The sequence below is a fragment of the Leptodactylus fuscus genome, chromosome 3 (genome assembly GCF_031893055.1).
Source record: "Leptodactylus fuscus isolate aLepFus1 chromosome 3, aLepFus1.hap2, whole genome shotgun sequence".
Lineage (NCBI taxonomy): Eukaryota > Metazoa > Chordata > Amphibia > Anura > Leptodactylidae > Leptodactylus > Leptodactylus fuscus.
The window spans coordinates 147,427,734-147,450,236 of NC_134267.1; the positions used below are offsets into that span (position 1 = coordinate 147,427,734).

The window sequence follows — 22,503 nt, forward strand, 5'->3', positions numbered from 1 at the left end:
TTATTATTGTCAAAGCTAGGAAGAGACTGGTGCATAAGAAGAGTTTACTGTAAGAAGTTAACCTAAGGTTTTCCTGAATGCCTCATGCACACAACTGTGAAAAACATTTTAACATGACTCTGTTTTAAAACACAGTGGAGGGATTTTATCAAGACAGACATATGTTATGCAGGTCTTGCTGTTCCCTGCGCCAATGGAGGATGCTCTTCATCAGAAATTAGGCTTTTCTCTTCTGCACCCTTGTGCCTATGCGCAAATTTATGGCAATCCCAGAGTTGCCATAGAATCTAACATCATTTATGTGACAAACGTGTCACAAATGATAACGATTATGGCACAGGAGTGTAAGCACCACCCACTTTCAGAAATAGTAGCAAGGCCAGTACAAACACACCATTTGCAACTATGCAGATCGCCAATATGAGACTATTTGATATCACTTTTAATGAAACTTTCTCCTCCCATTGCTTTCAATGGGGCTATTGACTGCTTAGATGACTTAGTCAATTGTGACTACAACATCTGAAAGCTCTCTGTGATCCCTAATACCCACTCACCCTGTGAAGAGATCGTGGGATGATGATCAGTTGTTGCCCTGCAAGAGGAACATAATGCAAATGCTATAGGGTGCAATGCTAAAATAAAGTACTACTAAAAATATAAATAAAATAAAGTGCTGGACATAGCAGTGCGCTGTACTTGACTATTGTCAGCACTCTCATAGCAAATTAATGATTGGCCTGCGACTTCATCAAGAAGAGAAAACCAAACCCCTGTTCTAAGGATCAACTGCTCAGACATCCATCAATTATGAAGTTATCCCCTACTACCTCATTGATGGGGAATAACTTCTACGTTGGAACAACTGCTTTAATGCCCAATGCAAGGACATTACGTACTGAATCCTAATAATGAGTTACTTACCAGTTTGCCATTAGGGGTGTTCCATTCACCTCTCCTTACCACACCAAAAGAACCATCTCCAAGTTTCTCAAATAGGGAAATGTCCTTTTCACTGATGAGACAGGTCAGAGCCTGCTGACCTTCAGGAGGTGGTGGGCTGGGAGGTTTACGAAAAGTACTTTGAGGTAAAGGAGAAAATTCGGAATCTGGACGTTTTCCACTGAAAACCTGGAAAAAGGAAGACAAGATTATGTCATAGGTTTTCTCACTAACTATAAACTGCTACAGAATATTTGGGAGGTACAAAACTTATACTTCATATACACATAACAATATTCTCACCCTTTATACACACACACACATATATATATATATATATATATATATATATCTACATATATATTTCTAGAGCAATAAAATCACTTTCACAGTCATTTTTAACTAGGTTTAGATATGAAAAGCAAAAACTATGCATAGTGTTAGCTGATATAGGAATTTGATAAATATATAAGTATATGCAGTTTGTAGTCTCCAATAGACAGTAGCATTACAACTTGAAAGACTGGGTGGGGATGCAGGTCGTATTGTACAGGTATAATTTAGGGGTCCCTGGGATATATGTATACTGAATACTTGCAGAAACCTAATGCTAATAGTATGAGGTGTTTCTTGGAAAAGTGCAGCACATCTCTCATCTAGGATTAACAGTTTCCGATGCCAGATAGGCCTGCAGCTGGATCAATCCATCCTCCATTCTTTGATTGACTTGAGAAAGGAAATCCTGGGACAACTGCTGACACTTGTAACAGTGCGTGTCACCAGTCACGGCCCAGCACTGAGCATAGACGGACATGCGATACTGAGTGGGTGGGTTCTATTTTCAGCGTAACCCCAGACCCAAAAATTCTAACACTGTAGACAGAGGACAGAACAGTGAAGTAAAGTGTCAGAGAACAATATTAATTCATTCAATTCTTCACTTTACATTATTCTATAAGAGAACAATATGTTTCTTTAGTAAATGCTAATAGAAGAAATGACATTTGTATATGTGATCCAAGGCTGGAGCTGGAAGGAAACACCTGGGCTTGAAACATTTTTCTTTAAGTTGTACAAGCCGAAAATGTAACCCAACTATGCACAGTTTGAAGATCTTATAGAGGTTGTCCAAGACATAAAAAACATTTTTTTTTTATGAACAGGGAAACATTTTTAACATAAAACGCTCCGAAATATTACGTACCACTTAGTGTCCTGCCACTTCAGTTTTCCCAATGGTCAACTTGTACTACAGTGATGACCTCGTGAGCATGGAAATGGTCTCACTGGTGATGCTTTCATGCCTGGCATTCTGAGGACAATGAGGCTGGAGCGTTCATGAGATCGTGTATGGTAGGTCATCAGTGAAGGATAAGTCAACATGATCAGTGGGAACAACTAAGGTGGCAAGGAAAAAAGAAAACAAACAAACAAAAAAAAAAATCTTTGAATTTTAAAATTCCCTGTGAAATTATTATCCCATCTACGCCAGTTGTTACAGCTCACATCTTCTGGCGTGAGTAATTCTACGCCAGTTCTTGACAGGCGCAGACTTTGATACCTGTGCACAGCCATGTGCCTGATCTATTTAAGAGGCTGGTGTCTCTTGATAATTCAAGGGTGCCTTCCGTTAATCGGGGCTCTTATAAATCTGCCTCAGGGCAGGACCACCATGTGGCGTATACGGAAAAAAACGTGGCGTTGTACAGCTCATGCAAAGGGGACGGGATTCTAGTGGATCCCATGCACACATTGCAGAAAAATAAACTCAGCAGAAATGCTGCGATTTCCAAAACTGTTACGGTTTTGGAAAACCTAGCATGTCATTTATACCTATGGAAAAGCTGGAGGTTTCCCTATAGGAATAATGGAAGCAGGAAACCTCTGTGGACATTCAGTGAAAAGTGCTGCGGGAAAAAACGCAATGCGTTTTTCCCGCATTGCCGATTGCTGCGGTCCGCTATATGGGTTTTTAAATCCTCATTTCTCAGTGGGTTAAACCTTTTTTTAAAGGAACATATGTATAGAAAAGTATGCAAAAATGTCAATCCATTTAACCCCTTTGCAACATGAGTTATACAAGTAAATGCAGATTTTGGGTACCGTATATACTCGAGTATAAGCCAACCCGAATAAAAGCCGAGGCCCCTAATTTTACCACAAAAAAGTGGAAAAAGTTATCGACTCGAGTAAAAGCCTAGGGGGGAAATGCAGCAGCTACTGGAAAATTTCAAAAATTAAAACGGTCGGCATTTTTGGGTGCAGTAGATGCTGGGAAAGGGGAAGGGGAGGGGGTGTTTTGGTTGTCTGTCTGCCCCTTCCCTGAGCTTGAGGACTGGGTTTTTTTTTACCCCACTTGGAATTCAGTCTGGTTGAATATAGGGGATCTGTAGTGCTCCTATTAACCCCTTCCCGACGGAACAGGAGCACTGCAGATACCCTATATTCAGTAAACTGGGCACTTTTAGACACAGTGATACCTAATGTGTATGTGTTTCACAGTAATTACCTACTTTTCTATGTACAGTCCTATGAAAAAGTTTGGGCACCCCTATTAATCTTAATCATTTTTAGTTCTAAATATTTTGGTATTTGCAACAGCCATTTCAGTTTGATATATCTAATAACTGATGGACACAGTAATATTTCAGGATTGAAATGAGGTTTATTGTACTAACAGAAAATGTGCAATATGCATTAAACCAAAATTTGACCGGTGCAAAAGTATGGGCACCTCAACAGAAAAGTGACATTAATATTTAGTAGATCCTCCTTTTGCAAAGATAACAGCCTCTAGTCGCTTCCTGTAGCTTTTAATCAGTTCCTGGATCCTGGATAAAGGTATTTTGGACAAACAATTCAAGTTCAGTTAAGTTAGATGGTCGCCGAGCATGGACAGCCCGCTTCAAATCATCCCACAGATGTTCAATGATATTCAGGTCTGGGGACTGGGATGACCATTCCAGAACATTGTAATTGTTCCTCTGCATGAATGCCTGAGGATTTGGAGCGGTGTTTTGGATCATTGTCTTGCTGAAATATCCATCCCCGGCGTAACTTCAACTTCGTCACTGATTCTTGAACATTATTCTCAAGAATCTGCTGATACTGAGTGGAATCCATGCGACCCTCAACTTTAACAAGATTCCCGATGCCGGCATTGGCCACACAGCCCCAAAGCATGATGGAACCTCCACCAAATTTTACAGTGGGTAGCATGTGTTTTTCTTGGAATGCTGTTTCTTTTTGGACGCCATGCATAACGCCTTTTTTTTATAACCAAACAACTCAATTTTTGTTTCCAAAATGAAGCTGCCTTGTCCAAATGTGCTTTTTCATACCTCAGGCAACTCTATTTGTGGCATACGTGCAGAAACGGCTTCTTTCTCATCACTCTCCCATACAGCTTCTCCTTGTGCAAAGTGCACTGTATTGCTGACTGATGCACAGTGACACCATCTGCAGCAAGATGATGCTGCAGCTCTTTGGAGGTGGTCTGTGGATTGTCCTTGACTGTTCTCACCATTCTTCTTCTCTGCCTTTCTGATATTTTTCTTGGCCTGCCACTTCTGGGCTTAACAAGAACTGTCCCTGTGGTCTTCCATTTCCTTACTATGTTCCTCACAGTGGAAACTGACAGGTTAAATCTCTGAGACAACGTTTTGTATCCTTCCCCTGAACAACTATGTTGAACAATCTTTGTTTTCAGATCATTTGAGAGCGGGCTGTCCATGTTCGGCGACCATCAAACTTAACTGAACTTGAATTGTTTTGTAGAAAGAAATGGTCCAAAATCCCTTCATCCAGGATCCAGGAACTGATTAAAAGCTACAGGAAGCAACTAGAGGCTGTTATCTTTGCAAAAGGAGGATCTACTAAATATTAATGTCACTTTTCTGTTGAGGTGCCCATACTTTTGCACCGGTCAAATTTTGGTTTAATGCATATTGCACATTTTCTGTTAGTACAATAAACCTCATTTCAATCCTGAAATATTACTGTGTCCATCAGTTATTAGATATATCAAACTGAAATGGCTGTTGCAAATACCAAAATATTTAGAACTAAAAATGATTAAGATTAATAGGGGTGCCCAAACTTTTTCGTAGGACTGTATTCTAAGGAAATTAGTGATTTACAACTTTTTTTTTTTAAAGCTTCTGTTTTTTCCCCACTATTTTATGGGAGATTCTATACGTTGATATTGCGGCTGGTCATAGACCCCCCCCCCCCACCCCCTCCTAAAATTTTTTTTTTTTTTGCTGACTCGAGTATAAGCCGAGGGGGGCTTTTTCAGCACAAAAACTGTGCTGAAAAATTTGGCTTATACTCGAGTATATATTTAAAACATGGTGCTAACTCAGGAATTAAGGGTGATCCATATCTGCATGGTCTCTATCATTTTGCACACCACTGAGTGTGGATATTTAAACCCTCAAATGTAATGGTCACAAACATCTACAGGCATCTGAAGGTTTTTGACTTTCACTTTCCTGGTAGTGAATGGAGCCCACACAGCGAAATCGTGGGAACAGTTCTGTTACTATGGCAGCCTGAGGCAGAGCTTTAAAATAATGTAGTGATTTTACCATAGACTGCAATATTGTAATATTGAAGTCAATGGTGGAAGTGATCTAATTAATTAAATTGAAGCTCCCTGGCTTAAAATAAATTTCAAAGTTTTAAAAATGTAAAATATATACATATATATATATATATATATATATATATATATATATACACACACATATATATATATATAAATATATACACACACACATATATATATATATATATATATATATATATATATATATATATACATATACATACATATATATATATAAATTAAAAATCACTCCGTCTTGAGAATTCCTATAAAAATAAACATACATTAGTGATGAGCGAGTAGTATTTGATCGAATACCTCGCCACCATAGGAATGCGTGTAAGCGGCTGAACACCAAGGGGTTAAGTGCAGTGAATATTCGGTGCACTTAACCCCTTGGTGTTCGGCCGCTTACACGCATTCCTATGGCAGCGAGGTATTCAATCGAATACTACTCGCTCATCTCTACTACACATTAGGCACCCTTGTGTAACAAAATTTTAAGAATATTTAACTATATAACCATATTTAACCATATAGTGAATGCTGTAGCAGGGGAAAAAAAGCTCAAATCAGTATTATTTTTTTTTTAACATTTTACCTCCCCAAAAACTTTGAACAAAACGTTATCTAAACATCACACATTCCCTAACATGGTATTGATTAAAACTACATCTTGACCTGAAAAAAAGACAGCTTACACAACTCTGTAATGTAAATATAACAAATGTTATTGATGTCACAATATGGCAAAACCAACAAATTTCAGTCTCTTTTAAACTTTTTAATTGTTTTAAATGTTTCCAGCATGAAAGAACTGGACTGAATATAGGGAATGTGTTATTTTAATGTATAGTGAAAATGAGGCAACTATGAGGCTTTTTTGTAATCCCACCCCATTCTGAATTTTATTCTTGCTTCCCAGCAAAACTAGACTTGCAGAATAGCCCTCATAGTGCTCTGTATGCAATAAAACAAAAAAGTTATAGCTTGCATTAGGTAGGGAGTAAAAAAATTTAAAATAACTGCATCAAGAAGGGATTAATTTTCATAGTGCTACAGAATAGCACTGAAGTAATAATTTGCAATGTTAAAGGATGTGTTAGTTTCATTCAGTATTTTTGTGAAAATATTTTTTGTCTCGTTTCATGTAACCACAGTATATTTGCCTACTGTCTACGCTAGGTTCAAACTAGAGTTCAAGTTTCCACTATTCAGGGTCCGCTTGGGGACCAAAAAAAAACAAACAGAAACCCTATCCGCCTAAAAACTGGTTACCCACAGAAACCTGCGGAGCCCATAGACTATCATGGGGGTCTACTGGGTTTCCACCCAAAATCTTAGGAGAGAAAAATCTTGCTTTCAGGACTTTTCTCTCCATATATTTAAAGTGGAATGGGGAACGGAATCCCTGAACACTAGTGTGAACTTAGTGCTATCCCGCTTGCTCATTCACGAAAAGCAAGTGCTTCTAAAAAACATGTGGAGTACATAATGTGGCAACAAATTAATGTGATGGAAGGGTGAGAACATTTGGCTAGGCTCAGACAATATGTCTTTCCAAAAAGTATGGAGCTTTGAAAACAGAATTGACCCTGCTGCAGTAGACATACTGACATTACAGACAGAATAATTTCTTCCAACTGTGCAACAACACGGAACATTATTACTCAACTTTGTATCATACGATTGTCTGCAAATGATTCTTTTTGGTGAATTGTAAACTAGCAGTTTGAAATAACATTTATACAGAGTTTTCTCTACTGACTCCTGCTGAAGGCAAGGGGCATGTCTCATTGGGTGGAATATATTAAGACCAGCAATCTGTGTGTCAAGATGTCAATTGCTCCACAACTGAAATCTACTGTACACTAGTCAGGGACTGATGTGGATTTCAGGTATAACTCACAACAGCGCTGAGTTGGTCAAGAAGTGGACAAAGTGGTGTATTTTTGCCACAAACAGTCATGCGCCACATGCCAACTATGTGCCAGAAAACTGTTGTGGCAAGTTTAGTAAATTACTCCCAGTGCATATTGAAATTAACTGCACAGGCAGATAGTTCCAAGTATTAAAATTTAAGGCTATTCTTATCACAGACATGTGTATAACATATCTCACTTCTGGGATCTGTACGTATCGCAAGAAAGGGGTCCCTTGACTTCACCATTCTGACAGTGCCACAGCCACAGTGAATTGGGAGGTGACTGTGTACATGACTCTCTACTCTCACCTGTGGGAGATTTAAAGGGGCTCTATCAGCAAAATTATGCTGTATGGGCCCCACATATGCGTGAATAGCCTTTAAAAAGGCTACTCAGGCACCGCTAATGATATTTTAAACCCAACATGCCGCTAGCAGAAAAAAGAACGCTAGCGGTCTCCATAGACCACCATTGTGAGGGGCGGATTATGCCCGTGTGAACTAGCCCTTAGCGGGCCACTGCAAAATACCCCTGTGGGAAAAACCGTGCTGGCAGCACATCACGTTTTTTCCCACATCACTTTTCACAGAAAGTTCACAGATCTTTTCACAGCAGGGAATCATCACGTAGTCAGTATTTGCTTACCTTACTCATCCAGGACTTACGTTTACACATTGCTTTCCTTCTCTTTACTGCCTCCCAAAGTCGCCTTTGGCCTAAGAAAAAGGTAAAGCATGATTGTGAAACAAGCCTCAATACTCAAGACTCATTTAGTATTTGTAATATCAATTTCTTAAAGAAAAAATTAGATGTCAATGGAGACTGAGAAATCATGCAGTATTTAATTGGAAAATAGTTGTATAAACTAACAAAAAAGTATTACAAATTTAAACTTTTCCCAAGAATTATTAATACTGCTTCCTATATAGTTCTGACAGAAGAACTGAGTGATAATTATTTAACCAGAAGACTCACTGGGGCATTTATAAAGCCTCTTTTTTATCATGCTGCATATTACTTAAAGTATAGGTACAACTTTCCAGCAACTTTTTATTTTCTGGAAGCATTTGTGACATTAATAAACACTATAATATACTTTATTTACAAATTTTGGCTCTTTTTGTGAAATACAACACTGAAGTTTTCTTTCCCTTGTTTCTCTATTGCTAGCTGAGGTCTGTGCACTGCCTCCTACTGTGTACAGGTGGCGGTGCTTTTGTGTAATGCAGGGTTGCTGACGATGGAGGTGTCACTTCAAACAGTTACATCTTAGGGCCCGTGCGCACGGAGTAAACTCGCGCTCATTTTTGCATAATACATGTGTAAAGAATAAAACGTGTAAAAATCAGATTCCCATTGGCTTCAATGACATTTTTTACACGTGTAAAAAAACCACGCTTTTTTGTGAATTTCAGAGCAGAATTTCACAGAAAGGTGCCAAACATTTTATGATAAAGTATATGACAATATTTATTAAAGTCAGAAATGCTGCTAGAAAATCAAAAGTTGTTAGGAAGTTTAGCTTTCCACTAAAGAGGACCATTCACCATGTCCACCAACTCTGGTTCTTAACATCTGGCGCAGCTCCACTGATTTGTGCACAGCAGAAATCATTTTCTCTAGCTCCCACCATTCCTGAGCAACAAGCGCAGTTAGTTTTGGTGGCCAATGTGCTATTTAAGCTCTGTAATGTCAGAAGGACAGTATCAAGCAGGGGATGTTTGATTCCAAGCTCCAATCATAGGCAGTCAGTGTCAGAGCTCAAAATCACACCCATTGTCTGCTCCTGCCTGACACCGCCCTCCTCACAGTAGAGAGCCTAAATAGCATATCAGACACCAAACTAACAGCAGTGATTGTTCAAGAATGGTGGGGGTCTAGAGAAAAAATTCCAACCGTGTCAGACTCAGTGGAGCAGCATCTACTAATGATGTAAGAAGCTGGACTTGTTGAAAGGGGCTATGTTGAGTTCTAAAATTCACTGCAGTGTACATATTTGCTTATTGTAAAGAAGATTATCCCTTGGTTTATCTGGAGTAACATTGTACAATGTATTTATAACATGCAGCCTTTTTTTAAATATATATAGAAAAAGCAACACTGCAATCTACAACATGACCAGCAAAAAAAAAAAACCACAGCAGTGAAATTACCATTTCATCATAAAATGAATTTCTGCAATACTTACTAAACATGATATGCGTTTTTCCAGCAAATTTTTCTAGAAATATACCATATTTAATCCATCAAGTCTCACTTCTACTCTTACTTTTTTACCTCAAACCACACTGACTTTTTATTGATGTTCTCTAAAAAATTAAAGCTTCTATTGTAGAAATACTATCTTCTATTAACCAGGGTAGAGTAGCAACAGAGGAGCCCATCCATCTATTACTCTGTCAGTCATTCATTTGTATGGCCAGCATATAGTCAGATGACCACTGACCTGCTTTAATTACATAGTAGATGAGGTTAGAAGAGGACACCAGTCCATCAATTCCAACCTATAACATCCTACAATGTTGATCCAGTGGAAGACAAAAAAACCCATGAGGCTGATGCCAATTTTCCCATATGAGGAGAAAAGATTTCCTTTCCAACTCCAAATCCGGCAATCATTTCAAAACCCTGGATCAAGTTGTCTTTACCAAAAAATGTAAACCCTGTAACCCGTAATATTTTTCCATTGAAGAAAATTTGCATCTTGGGAAACAGATTTGCATTTTCACCCCATAATCCATTCAGGAAAGGCATCCAGGTCATTTTTGAACTTGTACAATGTGAATCCCATGCCTACTTTGCGTTTAAAACCGCAGCACGGACATGATGTGATTTCAAAATCCGATGCGGTTTTGGAGATTGCAGCATGTCAATTATATCTACGGAAATGCTGGTGTGTTACTGCCACGTTTTTTCCTGCAGGGCTTTAGCTCTGCGTCCCGTGGGGCCTTAGCCTCAAAATGGGTTTCCAAGGTTAAAACAATGATGACCTATCCTTAGGATAAATCACCAATATCAGATTTGTGAGGCTCTGACTAACCCCTCCCCCAGACAATCAGCTGATTGAAGGAACCACAATGCTTGGCTGAGTGCTGCCTACCAGGGATAGAGCCATACATTGTGTAGAAGCCTTGCAGTTCAGTCTCACTCAAATCTTAAATGGGATTGAGCTGCAGAAGGACTAGTGGATGTCACAGTAAATAGACAGCAGCACTTGTCTGAGCTTCACGGATCACATAATCAGCAGATTTGATATTGATGACTTATCCTAAGGATCGGTTATCCTTATTATAGTCTCCAAAATCCCCTTTAGGTTGGGGCCCCACGTTGTGAAAACATGGTGTTTAACAGTACCTGCAAAGTGGATGAGAGTCTGGCTAATCCCATCCACACATTGCAGAACAATCTGCAGCAGAAATGCTGTAATTATTAACAAATGCTTGCATTTTTGTCAATTGTAGCATGTCAATTATAGCTGCCGTTTTCCATCTCGGTATATTAGAAGCAAGAATTCCCCAGAGGAAAACTCTGCAAACTTTCTGCAAAAAGCGCTGCGGGAAAAAAATGCAATTTGTTTCTTCCGCACTTTTTGCCTGTGGCTTGCTACGTGGGGCCTTAGTCTAAAAGATTTGTGAACTCACAACTTCTTTACCATCTAACTGTTCTGAATTACTCAGATGCTTGCTCAATACAGTTCTTCAAAAATATAAATTGTTGGTTTCCATACCACAGTCACTTAGATTAATAACAAGAAATGTTGTCTCTAGACCAAACCACATCTGAATACATATAAAATTAAATTGAATTAATACCAGGAGCGGCAAATTAATTTCTGAACCGAAATAAAATAAATACTTGAAAAAATGCCAATATGGCATTACAATAAGGAGAATCCTGTAACAGCTAATATAATTCAAGACAGATCAGTTTCCAATAACTTTATGTACTTCAAAATTAGACACATATGCAACAGACCTTTAGGGTGATGTGCAAACATTTCATAGCAGTTACAGAAGAATCTCCAAATTGTGCAGATTATGGTGCATATCTGCATACAAATTTCACATGTAGAGCACAGCCACTTGCTGTGGGCTGAGGGCCTTTGGAGTTGACAGATGCTTTAGTCCAGGTCTGGGAGGAGATCCCTCAGGAGACCATCCCCAACCTCAATGGAGGCCACACACACTACTGAGCCTCATTTTGAGAGGTTTTAAGGACATTACATCAAAGTTAGATCAGCCTGTAGTGTGTTTTTTCACTTTATTTTTTTTTTGGTGGGGACTCCAAATTCAGGCCTCCATTGGTTAATAAATTTGATTTCCATTGATGATTTTTGTGTGGTTTTGTTGTTATCACATTCAGCTTTGTACATAACAAAGTATTCAATGAGAATATTTCATTCATTCATTCAGATCTAGGATGTGTTATTTGAGTGTTCCCTTTATTTTTTTTGAGTAGTGTATTTTCCTCTGCACTTGAATTTTATATTACTATTTTATACACAGACACATACACTAGGGTTAATTTTATATTGAACCAATTACCCTTTCAATAAATTCTCAGGGTGTAGAAGAAAACTGGGAAGTACATTGATGAAACCCATACAAACACCGTTAAAAAACACAGTCAATGAAGATGTTGCTCTTGGTCAGATTTACACCCAAAGCAGCCAGGCAACAATAACTATTCTTTTTGGAACTTAATTTGACTTGTATGTTATGATGTTGATGAACTCAACACTGTTAAATGTGTGTAAGTTGCAGTATACACTAATTATATACTACATACTATGTTAACACTGAAATTGTGTATATAATTTTCTGTATCCTTTGGGTTACCTGACATCACGGTAATTGATACATTATTATGGCCTCATTGTTTCCACACTACCCAGGTTAGAGGCATAGGGCACATTTGTTAATAAAATAAATAACACATGATATTTTCTAATACACCGAAAACATTTATGATTTATATTAAAAAGTTAAAACCTTCAGCTCAGGCCTACAGTTTATCAGATTCACATTATTAAAAAAAAATAGTATGTTTTATTAGGCTAAGGCCACACAATGTGAACATGCAGCAGAATTTCCACAGGAAAATTCTGTAGTGTGCTCTCCTGCAAACCAGTGCAGTAAATCTGCAGGAACCTCGCAGTCTCCATCCTTTGCATTGCATTGCAAAGAAACATTCTGATGGTCTGCACCGCAGGATGACAGTGGCTAACCTGCTGTCACTGTGTGGCCTCAAGCCTTATAGCTGGCTTCAGTGTGTGTGCAATCACCAAACCTAAGTTGGCTCACCAGGCCGGCCCATGCCGATTTTCTCCAGATCTTCATTCTTGACGTAATCAAAGTGGGAGAGACGCGTGATGTTCAGATCATCACGTATGCGCAGGAAATACTGCTGCAGCTGCACCTCGCTCAAGAGCTCCAGAAGCCATTCTGAGCCCTCATCTGCCTGCATGCTACTTCCCAACCTCTGTGGAAAAAAAACAAAAAAAAAAAGAAAAAAACAAAGAAAAATTGAATGAAACATATGTCAAATATGTGATACATAATGCTTGGACTATTCAAGAACAAGATCCCTCTTTCCCTCTTCTAGTACTAGAAACTTTATATGGTGATATAGTGGCTTAAGTCTAGAAAGAGAGGGAGATCTTCCCTGGCGTGTAAAAACCTGTGGGAAGCAAATGGTTCTAAAGAGAAGCTGTTTAGCTGAAGGAGATTAGGGCCATAAAATCTGTCAACACTGTCAGGAGAATGGCCTGTGTATGATATCTATCCTGCTCCTCTGAAGCCAACAGCCTGTGTAAATTTTCACACTTCTCTTAAACTTCCACTTGTTATGGGACAGCAGCACGGGTTGCTGCAGCAACAAAAACTGATAGCACATAGCCGATAATACACAACTGTATATCATCATAATATACTATCCATTAAAAAATATATTGTATAACATAATGAAAAGAAGTATTGGAGTTCAAAAACAGCGGATTGAAAACTCTGCGCACTAAAGCAAAATCTGTAACGGGGCCCTCAAATGAATTATGCTGCTTAGGGTCTGTTGACATCCGAATTGGAGGCTCTATTAAGAGACCGCATAGCTGATTTTGCCATAAAAAAGAAGCACAGAATACTGAAATCATTTCCAGTAAAAGGTCAGGCACACAAAGGAAACCTGACTGACCCCATTATAGTCAAGAGATGGATTAAAGGCTAAATTTTACTTTTTTGATGGTACTGCAGGGACAGGAGACACTGTTGGTAGAACATTGCTCTTCCATGGCACCAAAAGGGGAGTGGTTACACTTTAAAAGGTTAACTACTCCCCCCACCACCACCTTCCCCACATGGAACCTGTTAAAAATCTAAGTTCCAACCCTGTCCTCTATCAAGTCTGAATCCTCTAATTGTGTTGATGAAAATGGGTATTGTTAAGTAGACAACCCATTCTAGTAATGGCCCTGATATTACTGATATGGACAATAGGGCTGATACAAGATACCAAACTATCAGCTGTGAGCAGGAGATCTCACCACCTACCAAAGGAACTGCCACATGTTATCATGATAGCTGCCTATGTCCCCCACCTCTGCAAAAAACGTTTCTGCCTGTTATATCTATATGCTGTGCCCCCTCCTCATGTCCTACAACCACAGTAGGCTGTATTATTAACATCACTTCACACAGAGAACTAAAGGGTTAGTTCACATGTTGCCCATCTGTGCGGGTTTTGACGCAGCGAGCCACGTCTCTCTCTGGTCAAAACCCACCCGTGATGGTCGCGGCTTTCCCCTCCTCAAATGAATGAGCGCACTGCGGCTTCCGCCTGAAGATAGGACATGTCGCTTCTTTTCTCCGCTAGCAGCAGCCCGCTACTAGCGGAAAAAAGAAGCCCGGTGGTCTGCATAGACCACCATTGTAAAGGGGCGGATTTTGAAGCGAAATCCGCTGTCAAAATCCGCCCCTTTGCCCACGTGTGAACGAGCCCAAATGATCCTGCAGTGTGTCTGTGTTTCTTTCTTTTTAGTTGCTCTGATTCCTAGGATTTCTCTATCTGCCATGAGCTTGTATGTGTTTCTCTCTTGTTATATACTACTGTACCATCTATGAAACTGTATCACTGAAATTTCCCCATTGTGGGACAATTAAAGGATTATCTTATCTCTTATATTCAGGCAGGTTTCCTATTTAGAACTCTAGAAAAGCTGGGAGAAACGTAATGACCATCATATTGGTTACATGAGTGATAGTGGTTATCATCCATCTGTTATAGAAACTAATATTACTCTGAAATACAAATATCTGCAGAAAAAAAGGTTTTCTTTTGTTTTGTTCTTTTGCTTCACAAAATATTACAAGTCAGCCACTTGATAGTTTTGCTGCTTTGTAGATGAGAAAAATAGTCACAGACACTGAGGTAGATTCTTGTTTTCTGGATATGGAATGTACCCTCATTCCTCTTTAAAGGGAGTCAGTCAGCAGGAAAATCATAAAGTAATTCTAGTACCTTGTAGTTCCCCTTATACAATTTCTAAATATGCCTTTGTTATTTAGCTTTGCATTTCCATCATCATTCCCCCTTAGTACCTCCTCTCCGGGACAAAAACAGCTGAGTGAGCCCTGCGGAGGGTAGATACGCCTGAAATGCTGACTCAGGCACAGCTGTCTGAGATTGATGACCCCTGTAATAAAGCATGCGATACTGGACCAAAATGTAATGCACTTTATTTAAAAATGTTGCTGTTTTAAGCCTGAAAACCTCTCTAAAGTTCTCGCCACTAGGTGTCTCCTTCTAGCCAATTTACTTTTGAGTCAGTCCCTGTTGATAGGGAAGTCTCATCGATAGATACCATTAACAAAGCGAGACAGATTTACATTGAGTGAAGGGAGGAGGTTCTGGTCTTTTGATATGGTGAATGCAGATGGAAGGGGTTGTTTTCCTCACAAGTGACACTTTAGTCTGCAAAGTCTACTATGCACTTGTATATACTTGTTTTATTGCTTGCAGGATATTGACCATATTCAGTGAGAAGTTTTCCTCGTGCTTAGATATCTCTTTTGCTGTGTCAGTTTTTGGCTACATCATGCCCTGTATTTGCAGTCCAGTTTCCGTGGATCGCTTATTATGTTCTCTTGAGCTTTTGCCAGATATTACAGTTACTCATGACAGAATTACATGTAAATCAGTAGCAATGGATGGGGTGGGGCAGACTTTACCTTATTGTACACTCCCCCAGCTTGAGAGAGATGTAAAATGCGAGATATTAGTAAAAGAAAACCTGTCAGGTACCCCATATGTAGGGTTAAACATCCAAGGAATCTTTTGCCCAGGAACACCCTACAGATATTCAACTTCTTATGAGAACTCAGGGACGTGTAAACTTTTTTTTTTCTAAACTTATTCCAATACATATAACTTAAGAAATAAATGCCCAGGCAACTACTATAAAATATGCACTAAACACAGTAATCCCCAGACTCACACAGAGCGATTCTACAATACTAAAGAGAGGAGAACCCTCTAGGAAACCATGGCTGAAGAACTAATCTTCCCTTAGGCTTAGAAGGATAATGCCAACATGAACTTCTCAGTCATCTTACGCTAGGTTCACACTAATATTCAGCTTTGGGTCTGTTTGGGGACCTGAAAAACGGAAAGCCTATCTCCTTAAAAAGTGGTTGCTTGCAGACTCCATAGACTATAATGGGGTCCGCCAGGTTTCCTTCTGAAATCTCTCCACGTATTTTACGCAGAACGGGAGACGGAGTTCCCAAACGCTAGTGTGAACCGACCCTTAGTGTGCAGATCCGCAATTCAGAATACAAAAATATACAGAATATCAAACAAAGACATACAACAATCCATACAGCATTACGTAGATGAAAGGTAAATAAGAAGTGGTAAAACAGTGATTAAAAGAGGGTAGGTGGGAGGAAAATGTTTTTCTTCCAGTTCTTGTGTAGAAACAGTGGGATCAGACAGGAAGTTACATCTATTCCTAAGCTCCTCTCTTCCCACAGTAACACACCTGGCATATGTATACTGGGAGCCTTTCTAAATCTATACAACTGCTGCACATAGACAAAACTGCAGAGTTCCCAAAGTCATGTCCATCTTTGCTAATGACTCTGGGGACTCTTTACAGTAAATTATTGTTTTAGCATGAGGTACATTTCTTAAGACATATTTTAAGTATTTTGGCAGCTGCAGTTAAACATCTACAATACTAAACAAGACTGTAAGGCAACATTTTTACACTTAAAAAACATCTTGAGCTCAAAAGGGCATATTTATGAAGACTACCGTATTACATGCCAGTCTTCATACCCCTGATGCTGGCGTTAGTGCTGCCTCATTTATAATGTGGTGCAATCCTTATAACTTCAGCAGCTCCCCCACCAACCTGTGCACCAGTGCCAACACCTATGACAGCATGAAGATAGTGTAGTTGTCAGTGATCATTGGCACCAGAATACTAACTAGATATAGAATATGACAATTTCACAACTACGGGAGGTTTGCAATTTTTTTTTTTTTACACTCACAATCTGGCATAAGCTCCTCAATAAATGTGTCACAATGTCTTCATCTATGCTCCCCTTATTGTACATTTTTCTTCTGATGCACTTGGTCACAGATCTCTATGACTTCATACCCAGAAACACCTGCAGCTCTCCAGAGATACAACAAAATGTATTTTTACAAAGGCCAGACTCAGGAAATAAAGGTAATTGGCGATGCAGGCTGCTTACTTAGCTATCTTAATATTAGACATACCTAACCACTTGACAGAAAGAGCAGTACATTTACAGCCTTGTTGCAAAATAGAGGTTTGGAAGGAATCACGGTACAGACATAGTAGCTGTGACCACACCGTCCACACCAGCAGCAGTTAGATCAACATGTGACTACTCCAGCCAATCCCTAGCCAGCAGTCAGCACCTGTGATACCAGTGACTGAATGGCGCACTGCAGGTCAAACTAAAGGGTGGCCGTAACCTCTGAAGCAGTGGCACTACAGGTAAGTATACCATTCTTATTTTTTTTATTTTGCAACATTATTCTACAGCTAAAATCTGGGACAAAATTCCACCATAAAACTCAGTAATATATATGGAAAACAGCAAAAAAAAATTCTCCAGCCACAGAATGGTACTCAAAGCCGATATGATGGTGATACTTTGCCACTACAAGGGTATTTGGCCACCGCACCACTGTGAGGAAGAGCCAATAACTTAATAACTTACACTACAATAAGCCCTTGAGGTGTTTCCCATTAACCAAGGAACAAAATGCATTGGGCGGAATGAAGTCAGCTAGTCTAGATAAGATATATTGTGTAACCCAATGTTTCTCATTCCTGGCGTATTTGGTTACACTGTCAGTACTTGAAATATATGTGTCGCCTGAAATATAGAGATTAGTGACCTATGTTAGGCCTTTAGTTAGGCATATTTGCTGCATATTTGTGCTTACTATTTGCATGTATACAGTCATATGTCTACATTGGTACTAGCAAATTGTATATGTATTTATGTATGTGTTCTGTGTCCTATGAGCTTTGGGCCTTGTTTAAATCATATATATTAAAAGTTCAGGTTTCTAAAGGATTCACTTTACTGCTAATGGTCAGTATTATTAATGGCAGTATTAGATGGGAAATAGGGGATACTTACTTGTTGACTCAGGACACTATTTTCTACAGAACTATGAAAGTACTGGGAATTTGTTATTCTATTCATTACACTAGTGACGTCTCACAATGGAGTAAAGCAATTAGAGTATCCTGTGTGTCCATAACAAAATATGTATTTCTCAGAGAACGTATAAAGATGACCACCTCCCTTCTGAGATTTACAAATAAGTCGCAGTACACACAGTACTCAGGTAATTCAGTCAGGTACCCATCGATTAGCACCTGAATTAGACCACAAGATCGCTATTCAGTACAAACGTGGTCCTACAGGAGTGGGTTAATACACCATTCAATCTGTTTGTTTTCCCACTTCATAAACTGCCAATCCACAGGGGTAGTTTATGTGGCATCTTGCCCATGTGGTCTGAACTATTTTGGCAAGATCAAAAGGGAGTTCAGGAGACGAATCCTGGACTACGTGGGCAATATTCATAGGAGGGATGACAGGCCCATTAGTAATCATGTCTGAGATGTGCATGGGGGGGACCGCACGGTATTACGGTTTCAGGGAATAGAACTATTGAAAAAAACCTACTAGTGGGGGTGATTGGGACAAGAGCATTTTACAAAAAGAGACACAATGGATTTTCAGGTTCGACTGTGTAAAGCCCAAAGGATTGAATGATCATATATAAGATAAGATAATGATCATATATCGTTCATTCCCTTCATTTGAATTCCATTCCAGGTTTAGGAGTTGGTGTATTATTGGCATATAGGGATGAAATCGATCCTCAATGGATGTCTCCATGTTTGTTTAATATTCTAGATATCCTAGTATTATCATAGGGTTTAGTGGTGTATGAACTAGTCCATTTATTACAGTTGATCTGGGTCTGTATGTTAGTAGATAGTTTCAGGTGCGCACTACAGGTGGGGACTAATTACATTCATCCCATATAAATAAGACAATAACTATGGGATAGTGATAATCCATCAGGGCCCAATAGCTACCACAGGAACCACCATTACCATCATGATGACTGGGAAATAACCACTAGCAGCTTTAGGTAATCACTATTGTGCTATTATGAAGTTTAGCACTAGCCATGACAATTGTACACAGTTTGGAGTGTTACATTAACATTGGGCCCCTGCGATCGTACCTACTGATCGTACTGTCTATGGAGAGAAGCTCCGGTTAGGTGGAATAGTGGCACCACTGGGCGCCATGGTCAGCACACAGTGGAACTGATAGAAAATACAGGATAAGATGTGCCAATAACGTTATTAAGATTGGCTGCTGCTGGCTAAAAAACCTCTTCACGGCATGTTTGTGATCGCAGCCGCTTGTATACATCGGAGGCAGGCACCACCGCCTGGGAGTGACATATGAAAGACCGGACCGCAGCAATGAACGTGATTGGCTTCTGGCCGGGTCATGTGATAGGGGCATGGCTGGCCTGCGTCATAGCACTAAGCCTATATAAGATCGAGTAGACTCAGCCGCGGCATCTTCACACTGGCGAGTACCGGCTGCTCACCATCAGAGCAATGCCGGGAATTGCAGTTATCACTGCAGCCTTTTTTTGTTTTCTTTATCTTGGACCATTTACATTATTATCAGCATGTTAGAGACAGTGCTTTAACTCCTGATGAACCCATAGATTCGGGGGAAACAAGTTGAGATACAGCCTTGTTGATTATAGTTTCGAAAGCTACGGTCTTTACATCTGCCCTGCGTAGCTGACGACTAGGGGAATCTATCTGGGTCTCCACATTTAGCATAATCCAGTCTTACTATCAATTGACTGGTGCCTGAACAGTAAAACGGGCGCCAATAGAGCTAAGGCTATTAGGAGATCCTTATTGATGATTCACCCTAATGTCGGCACTGACTTTACAGCTACAGTATTGCAGATTTAATATACTGTAGCGAATCAATAATAATAGACATTGATAGCCCACCTGATTAGTTATGGCAATAGTAGGAAAACAATCAGATTGAATTGTGTATTAACCCACTCCTGTAGGACCACGTTTGTACTAAATAGCGATCCTGTGGTCTAATTCAGGTGCTAATCGATGGGTATCTGGCCGAATTACCCGAGTACTGTGTGTACTGCGACTTATTTGTAAAACTCAGAGGGGAGGTGGTCATCTTTATACTCTATCTGGGAAATGGGAAATACTACATATGTTGTTATGGACACACAGGGTACTCTAATTGCTTTACTTCATTGTGAGACGACACTAGTGTTTTAAAATGAATTTTAACTGATATTAATAAAAGTTATATTTTATTCAATATTTTTCTGCTATAATGTTATCTGTAGTGCTCTTTGATATATACGGTATTAGACCTCTGTTGTGATGTTCTATTCATTACAGTAGATTATTACAAATGTATTCATTAAAGGGCATCTGCGTCAGATGCTCGTAGTATAGTGGCAGATAACGTGACCATTCATGTATTCAGGCCACTGCTACAAAAACGCACTTCCACTATTACCTGGGATGTGCCGCCCCCCAAAGAGCAAAGAACCCATATTCCTGACTAATGATTGCTTGCCCTCTTTTCTACAGAAAGCTATCCGCTCAGGTCTCTTAGCTCATCCAGTCTCTCAAGGTGTTTTCAGTACAAGCTGTCCACTTACAGCTTGTTATCCTACAACTCCTACAAGTCATCTCTAAGCTGTCTCCTAGGAAAAGGGGAACTCCTATTTTTCCACAGCTGGACTAAGACTCTTCCAACTCTTTTATAAATGGCTGACAGCCATGGTCATTCAGGTGCAGTAAAGTAAACTTCTAATTCAATAAAGATCTAGTGATTGAATTCCTATGAAAGTATATATGCAACAAGCAATGCATCTAACTCATGATAAAATAGCAATAGTTATGTAATCGAAAAATCAAATATAATCATTTTATTTTGAAGTCAGGACTCAAAATAAACATGAGTAATGCGTGACGCCAATGAGTGAAACTATGGCATACAGTGTCCAGAAACCACCAAATGGACTGACCAATCAATGTCCTGCATCTCTTACAGCAAGGATTGTGTCTGCACCATCTTACATTGGCATTGTGGTAGTGACTGTCCAATCACTTTATTGTCAAAGGCCATGTCAAGTTGCCTCAACTATCTTAGCTTCAAGTACTATCATATCAGGGTGTAGGAAAGGGGTAATTCAGGTTAAAAACATAAATAAAGTATCAAAAATGTCCCAAATGTCTGTCCCCTGGTTGCTTTCATCAAATAATGAAAGAAAAATGTGCAAACAATTGGAAGCATATGCTTTCTTGGAGCAACTGGACTACTTTCCTTTCTGTAGAGGATTGAAAGTAATCCAAATGAACAAAAGACAAAATGTTTGTGAATTTAGACTGGGTGCCCACGTGGACCTGAATCAGCCCCAAAATCTGCCCCCTCTTGCCCCGTGTGAACGGGGCCTATACCAACTACAGCTTATACACACATTGCACTGTACTTGTGAGAGAGAGTTACCCAGATTCCTGTAGAGTTTAATGTGAGTGGTTGGGGAAGAAGATGATCTTGTGATATGGCGTCTGTTATGGACATTACAGCAATGACTATGTGTCAACAACTCTGCCCCAATACAGCTAAATATTGCTTAATTAGCAATTCCACATATAATTTTTTTTGAACTCCCATTGTAATCTATTGTATTCCTTCTCTTTCCATGAAGATTGTAAAGCCCTTGTGGACAAGGCACTCCTTCTCACGGTACCAGTTCAGTCATAAAGCTTCTATTTCTCCAGTAAATGCAAACGGAGTTTGACATTTTATACCAATACTACTATACAAAGCAAATACATAACACTGACATATTTCACAAAAAAAAACCATGACATTATGTGGTATGCACAAAACATGGGACAACATCTAGTGTCTCTGATAACTAGCAGTGTCCTCTATAAACAGTTCCAGTGGTGTGCCCTTCATCTCCAATAGTGCCACCTATAAACTTAGTATGCAGCCATAATGCTAAACAAATTCCATACAGCATTTTTCAATACGCAGCAAGCACTAATTGGTGCAGTATAACTTCCATATGCTCTATACAAAATGGGATACCTTATCGAGAAAAACAATGCACAAGTAGGGTTTTTTGGATTTTTTTTTCATGGTCTATAGTTGATAGGTGGATGACTCACACCCAGCCCCTGCACCAATCTGCTTTAGAGGACTAACGCCAGGTCCAGTACTATACAGAATATGGAGCTGGAGACAGACGTACAACTACAGTGGCCGAGCCCAACTATAACAGCTTGCATTCAATTCAAGAAGAGCTTCAGTAATAGCAGAAATAAGATGTAGAATATGGCAGAAGATGTCCTCTAAGGCCGGGTTCAGACGGGGG

General features: G+C 39.4%; 1 protein-coding gene across 6 annotated transcripts in view; it reads right to left on the reverse strand.

The window, feature by feature from the left end:
* The window catches only part of TNK2 (tyrosine kinase non receptor 2), a 101,632-nt gene that overhangs the window by 40,741 nt on the left and 38,388 nt on the right, over positions 1–22,503 (reverse strand). For 5 of the 6 annotated variants that reach the window (XM_075268502.1, XM_075268503.1, XM_075268501.1 and 2 more), the window contains exons 2-4: positions 12,780–12,957; positions 8,122–8,192; positions 925–1,131 (exon numbers count right to left, since the gene is read on the reverse strand). In XM_075268502.1, coding sequence (XP_075124603.1) covers positions 925–1,131; positions 8,122–8,192; positions 12,780–12,942 — 441 coding nt within the window. In that variant the 5' untranslated portion in view covers positions 12,943–12,957. Of the gene's footprint in view, positions 1–924; positions 1,132–8,121; positions 8,193–12,703; positions 12,958–22,503 lie in introns of those variants that run through there. The other variant, XM_075268504.1, reaches the window with a different exon arrangement.